The following is a 7,246-nucleotide window of genomic DNA, read 5'->3' on the forward strand; positions in this document are numbered from 1 at the left end:
AGTAATCACACTGTGAATAGCAAAATGATTTGTTGAAAAAACCCCTCAACCAAAGTTTAATTTAATTGTGTAAAAAATTATAAAAAGACTAAGCTCCCTAAAAATTTTAGAATGACATATGAATCTTATGAAAAGACTTTTTTATCCTTCAAGGACAATTCATTAGATTTTTTAGTGAAGGGCAAAAATGTTAATTTACTATTATAATCCATAGTAAACAAAGTTAAGTGTAAATAAAAAATGATACCTAGGTGTTGCAAGCATATTTTTTTAAAAAATACAATAACTCGGGTTATAGCCATAATCAAGTATATTAAGATGGTTTTATTTTAATTAGACTATAAAAAAAGGCAAAAATAATAAATGGATAAAAAAAAATCACAATAACTTGAAGAAAAAACCTTTGAAAGTGCAAAATTAGATTAAAAAAATGGATAAAAAAGAGCTCGAGTCAACTCAATGTGGCATGGTAGACATGTAACCTAAGTAATACGAGGCGAGTCAACCTATATTAATGCACAAAACTCATTGCACATGTCATTAGATTGTGATAACCTGATAGAAAAGAAATTAAAGAAAACCACAAAGTCAATTTTTAAAAAAAATATTGTTGAACGATGAAATCAAAAAAGAAATAAAATAAAATGTCAATTCGTATTAACTTTTCAAACTCGTGATTTGACTCATTCGACTAGAAGCATCAAATATGGAAAAAACATGAAATTCAATACCGAGCAAATCAAACTTTGAATGATGAAATTGGAAGAGATTATACAAAAGGAAAAAAAAAAAAGCAATTGGAGGAGGGAGGATAAAAATAAAAATAAATTAGAAGGAAGCTATAAATTTTTGATTGAATGATGAAATTGAAAAAACAAGAAAATCAAAAGAATAAGGCCCGAATTGAAAAAAGAAAATACCATAAACTTGGATTGATGGATAAAATTGAAAACCAATAAACATTACACAAAAGGGTTGAGAAAAAAAATTAAAAATTAAAAAATGAGGATCAAAGTGGAAAAAACAACATATAACAAATTGAGATTGAATGATGAAATTGAAAAAAAATCAAAATTGCACAAAAGGTCTAAGGAAAAAAATTAAAAACCAGGAGATCAAGGACCAAATCCAAAGACAAAAACACTAAGGGGAAGCTCTGAAAATTTAGATGGTTAGGCATGAAAACTAATGAGGATATAGAGAAAAAAATAAGAAAAGGATATTGGTGCCAAACAAGAGGTCCATTTAGGACACGCGCCGACCATGGATGGAGGGCTATTGGGAGAATTTAGACGCTGTTATAAAAGCCATCATCTTATCAATGGGCGATGCAGCACGTGCATGAAGATTGCGACCACCCTTTACACATTCATCCCCAATGTCATCAATGTTTTTTAAATATTTATTCAATATTAAAATTCAAATATGCTTCTAATCCCACCTAACAATAAGCAAAAAAAAAAAAAAACAAGGTTAAAATGAAAAAAAAAATCCTTTGACAATAGCTAAGATTTTTTTTACCTAAATGGCATTCTAGTAATTTCATTAAGCATTTAAATGTGAAAAGGCAAAAATATCTCTAGATGTCAAGCCTAAATTTTTTAAAACTAAGGGTGTTATTATATTTTTACTATTAAAAAATACTAAAAAAAGCTAAATTTTTATGTCATGATGAGCATAATTTTGCTATTACAATTCACGTGCACATGAGCATAGAGCTTGGATAATGTGAAATGTGATCTCCTTTTCTTAATTCAATTTCAACCTTATATATTGTTTTTTTTTCTCACCCATCTCAAACTTTATTTATTTATTTTTTTTATAAAGTTATCATAATTTTATAATCTGGATCATAAATTTAATATATTGACCTGAGTTTATTCATATCAATCTAATATATTATTATTTTAATACTAAAAAAAAATCATTTTGAAATTTTATGTAGTCAAATAATATTCTTATAGATAGTTTGAGTTGTTTTTGAACCCGTAAAATCAATCAAATCACACCATATTTTTATATGATTAAAAAAAAATTCCATTAAAAAAAATATCAACATTTATATATTTTTTTAATATTAAAAAACAGTTTAACCTAACCCATAGCATAAAGCAGGTAAATAATCTAGTTATCTTATATTTATAACCTCAGACCAAATACAAGAGGATGTGCCTTCAAAGGACGAGGGGAAAATATGTTGAGGAAGGAAAATTTGTCGTCTCCTCTACCTGTTCTCTCACAGTTTTCAAGTCAATATCAAGTTTTTTCCTTTCTGTTTACACTTGTAACATCTAGCACCCGCCATAGTGTATTCGGTATTTATTTTTTTAACGGAATTTCTATTTAATTCTTAGCAGTACTCGCTATTAATCATGATATTTAATATACATACCAAGCATCCTCTGTAACATTCCGATCATTTGTTTTTTTTTTTTTTTTAAAGTATGTTTTAAAAAATTTAAATTTATTTGTTTTTTTATTTTAAATTAATATTTATTTAATTTTTCAGGTCATTTTAATACGTTGATAAAAAAATAATTTTTAATTAAAAAAAATATTTAATATATTTCTAAATAAAATATATTTTAAAAAATAACCACAACTACACTTTTAAATATATAAAAACATAAAAAATACATTGAGCATTAATGGAAGACAATCTTGCTCCATGGTCTTTGAGACAATCTTGCCTCCCCCAAGCATTTTAAAATTCCCATTTGTGGAAAAACAAGAGTCTAATCTTTTAAGTCTTTTGGAACATCATCGAACCAGGCTACAACCTTGAAACAATAGACATCATTATTAACACAAACAAAACAGGTCTAAGGTATGTTTAATATCTTGTTTATTTTTGTATTTTAAAGATATTTAAAAAAAAAAAATTTTTAATATATTTTCAGATATTTTGATATACTAATATTAAAAATAAATTTTAAAAAATAAAAAATAATATATCTTCAAATAAATTTAATACTGCCACAGTGCATCCGCCACGGTACATAGAACGTGCTCTAAATAACCCCAGCCATGTACAAAACAGGCTTCAAGTACGTGAAAGGGAAAGAGGACGTACAGCGCACTATAGCATAAACGGGGAAGGCAATGCTAGAGTGCGCCAGGGTGAGGCGAAAATGACAGCAGCATGAGAATGAACGATTGTAGAAGAGGGTGACGTACACATAATACAAGTGAATGGCAGCCATCTGCAAAGAAAGCATTGAACGGCTGATGGGGGAGGCTTCCTTTTATCCTCTGGTTTTTCCGTCTTCCCTTGGAACGTTCAACGTAAACCTAAATTATTTTTAATCCCTCGTATCGAAGAAGATGAAACATACAACTGCGTTTTCCAATGTTATATTTATTATCTTCATAATAATAATAATAATATTCCATTCTTAATTCTAGACCAAGAATAAATAAATTAATAAATCATAACCCAGTCATGAAAATCTTTCAAGTAAATCTAAAGAACCCCATGCATATGCTATAAATACTGCCACCATTTTTAACTACAATTTTCATAACCAGCTAAAAAAAGAGATTCGAAAACAAAAACGAGCTTGTACAATACAATTTCTTTAGTTCTTACTGCCACATTACAGTAGAGGGAGAGAGTAAACGGAGGTGATGGTGGTCAGGTCAGCTAGCTAGACTGAGTGAGGACAGATAAAGGTTTTTAGGCTTGGTAAGTGACAGTGGGCTTTTATATGTAAGTGAGTGGGAGGCTCGGTGCTCAACAAGCACCTCATTGGGCGGTGCAGCTTAAGCTGTTTTTAGCAGTAGACCAGTGATGGACACAGCGTTGGTTTTTGCAGTAAATATATGATTATCTATATGATACTCCTATCGTCTAGCTGCTGCCGCCACTACTGTCTTTGTCATCATCACCAACATCGCCGCCGTTTTGGCTGCTGCTGATGCTGCTACAGCACTCGAGCTGGTTCTCTCCTTCTTGGTCAGTGTCGCCACATAGTTTGTTGCAAATCTTGAGGCTGCTATCATCTACACCATCTTCAATCTCATGGTGGGGGCGGTGACCTAGATTGATGGGCTGTTGGAGCTGCTTGAGGCCAATAATGGGGAGAGGCTCCGTCTGTTGCCTCCCGTCTCGAGGCGGAGAAAAAACAACTGGAAGATAGTGGTCCATCTCGCACGGGAACTTTGAGTTCTTAAAGTGCTCCTTCAACGCTTCCAATCCCTTCATCATTTGCACGAGTAAATATTTTCTTTAAAACCAGAACAAAATAATACAAACTTCAGTATTGCTCACGCTTGGGGATGTTGAAGGAGAAAATAGGGGGAATACCTGAACTCTAGCGTAAGTGACTGCACAGATTTTTCGAGAGTTGAAGACCTCCCAGTGTTGATTATGGAAGGCCTTGTAGAGCCTCCATGCTGCCTGTGGGGACGTCATGTTCACGAACCCATACCCCACATTGCATTTGTTACTGTTTAATTTTCAAATCATGAAAAATTCAGCAAGTGCAGCTCTGTACTTATTTATTAACTACTACATGGAAATTCAATTGTCTGAATATTTGTTTCTACTTATATGCCAAAGAAACCTACCCTCACAGAAACGAAAGAAAGAAAGGAAATAAATGAAGGATAAAGAAGAAAGAGGGAATCACTTGAAATCAATGGGAAGGTATAAAAAGTCATAAGAAGACAAGGGCTGGTCATCATCCCCATCGGCAATCTGCTCGTTGCAGTGAATGCAGTGATTGTCCAACATATTCAACAACAGCTTCTGACTGCAATTATTCATTAATAAACATTAATGAATCACCTCAACATATATACGCTTCTAAATTAACAGAGATTTTAGTAAAACATCTCTCTAGTCTCATATATGTAGAGTGTTAAAAAAAGGAGCGCGGCAGTATTAGTTTAGTGATTAGTTCTATTTAAGGAATAATAATGATGGTAGCAGAAAAGAAAACCAACCTATACTTGTTGGGTATGTTCTTGATCATGACAGTGGTTCTGGAATCACTAACACTGGTTTCCACCATGGACTCATCACCACTAATGAGAAAACGAGTATCAAACTTCTTCGCTTGCCTTGTTCCCTTCCATGACTTCGCACTCTTCTGTTGATGCTTTGTAGCTGTGAAGGACTGGCTGTTCTGGCTCTTTTTCGAGCTTTTCTTGGGAGGCCCGTGATCAGTAACCTTCTCAACAATTCCATCTCCAACTGCACCACCACCCAATGACAAGCACCCCGATGAAGCAGCTTCATTTGAAGCCTCATTAGGGTTTCCCTTGCCAGGATTACCAGACGGTTTCTTTCCAGCTGAGGAGTGAGTTTCAGACAGAAATGAGCGGGGGGAGATATTCGGAGACGAGCAGCCGGAGGAGAATCTACGAAGCAATGGCGGTGATGGTGGAGAGGCGTAAGTTGAAATTCTGGAACGGTTAAGGCTTGTTGTGGAGTTGATGGCAGGAGCAGAGAAGGAGGAGGTTTTGGAAGTGGTGGTGTTGGCATTGAAAAACTTCTTTCCATACCCACCAGGACGACTGAATTCAATATCAACTTGCTTTCCGTAAATTTCCTTTCCATTCATCTCTCCGAGTGCCTTGGCTGCATCTCTTACATCATAAAACTCCACAAACCTTTGGTGCCTCTTCAAAGGAGTCTCTCTCAATTCCTTAACAGCACCTGCCCAATGAGAAAATGTCAAAAACAAAAAACAGTTAGCAGGAAGAAAATAGTCCACGAAAGTTTTAAGCAATCTGACTTGAACCAACAAGACCAAAACCTCAAAAAAACCCCAGAACAAGACAAATAATTTACCAAAAGCTTGGAAAGTTTCTTTGAGACATCTAGTAGAAACATTGGGGTCCAAATTGAAGACCACAAGGGTCCCTTGATTTTGCCCGTCGGGCACCGCTTTACAAGACGGGATAATAAACTGAGCCCAAACCACACAACCCGCAATCAAACCACGCGCCGGTGGAGGTGGTGCAATATTCAAGCTCAAGCTCTCACAATTTTGAATAAAGAGATTCCTTAGCCTGGCTTGATGCAGCATGTGCTGCTCTCGTATCTCCCTCAAGGCTCTCTCTGCATGTCTTAGATCGTAGAAATGAACGGTCACGATCCCATCACCTACTCTTTCCATCTGGACCCCTCTAACTTCTCCAAAAACCTCCAATTCTCTCCTAATCAATGTCTCACTCACGTCGCCCGGCACTGAACTCAGTACCAGAGTCCGAGTAGGCGCGCCAGTAGGAGGAAGAGGGAGAGGAGTACTCACGGTATCGTACATCGGAGGCACATGTTGATGATACTGGGTGAAACCTACAAAGTCGCAAAACGGCACCGCTTGGGGGGTGTAGGGGTAGTAGACTTGGTGCAGGAGCTGAGGAAGTTGTGGTGGCGGCGGCGGAGGCGGCGGCCCAAAAGGAGGAAATTTTGTAGTGAAATCTTGAAGATTATTATGTCGAGGTCGGAACTCTTGAGCTCTAGGGTCTAGGTTTCCCGGAAACGGGACACAACCGGTTTCTTCCATGGTGGTTTTTAAACCGGTGAGAACAAAGAAAAGAACGGGGAAGAATGGTTTCCGGCGAGGCAACAGCTAAAAAGACAGGGGGTAGTTCACTGGTAACAGTACGTTTGTTATCTCTCTAGTCTGTTTTGTCTCTCCGAGTCTTTGAAATAAAAAAGGCTAACAAAGTTTCCTTTATCTCTCTCTCTGGAGGTGTTAAAACTGTCCTTTGCCAGCTTTTTGCGTAATGACAACAATGCCCTTCTACCCTTTCTGTTTTGGGGGCTTGCTTGTTCGTTGATGATCTGGGGTCATTAATGGGAGAGGGTCCTAATTACTGAACTGATAGGATTTTTATGGAGTCTAGTTTTTCATATTTGCTTGAGAATGAGTTTTGTCCGTACACGTGGCAGTTGAAAGGAATTTATGTATGTTCAGGAGAGACAATCAAATTAACGGTGACGATGAGAATGTAGCATGCGAGCATAAATAATCCCATACCTTGAATTAACTTTCTTTAATTTTTTATATTAAAATCTTGAAACCATTATTTTAAAAAAAAATAAGGGGTACAACCAGAGGCGGATACAGGAGTAGGCAGGACCCCAGCCCCTGTAAAAAAGTTATTTTTCCAGTCCTTTTCTTAATAATCTATATAGTTTTAGATAAAATAATATCACAACTGAATTAATTTTATTTTTTGGCTCCGCTTTTGGGTAGAACCACCTTGAAATCCGGCTAATATAGACATGTAT

The 7,246-nt window shown here is 35.7% G+C and overlaps 1 protein-coding gene across 1 annotated transcript; it reads right to left on the reverse strand.

Annotated features, from left to right (window-relative positions):
- Positions 1-3,218: 3,218 nt before the first annotated feature.
- On the reverse strand, positions 3,219-6,678 carry LOC118033518 (protein terminal ear1). Its single transcript, XM_035038532.2, has 5 exons — positions 5,798-6,678; positions 4,948-5,662; positions 4,632-4,754; positions 4,307-4,448; positions 3,219-4,198 (listed from the first exon to the last, which is right to left on the reverse strand). Exons 1-5 carry the CDS (start codon positions 6,513-6,515, stop codon positions 3,851-3,853), a joined length of 2,046 nt encoding a protein of 681 aa, XP_034894423.1. The 5' UTR covers positions 6,516-6,678; the 3' UTR covers positions 3,219-3,850.
- Positions 6,679-7,246: the final 568 nt, after the last annotated feature.

The sequence above is a fragment of the Populus alba genome, chromosome 10 (genome assembly GCF_005239225.2).
Source record: "Populus alba chromosome 10, ASM523922v2, whole genome shotgun sequence".
Taxonomy (NCBI): Eukaryota; Viridiplantae; Streptophyta; class Magnoliopsida; order Malpighiales; family Salicaceae; genus Populus; species Populus alba.

Bases quoted from the DNA above. Each gene is read 5' to 3' on its own strand.
- LOC118033518 (XM_035038532.2), bottom strand. From the start codon at position 6,515: ATGGAAGAAACCGGTTGTGTCCCGTTTCCGGGAAACCTAGACCCTAGA. The intron at 5,663-5,797 runs GTAAATTATTTG...CTCATTGGGCAG, and splicing joins AGAAACTTTCCAAGCTTTTG to GTGCTGTTAAGGAATTGAGA. The intron at 4,449-4,631 runs GTGATTCCCTCT...AAAATTAAACAG, and splicing joins TACCTTCCCATTGATTTCAA to TAACAAATGCAATGTGGGGT.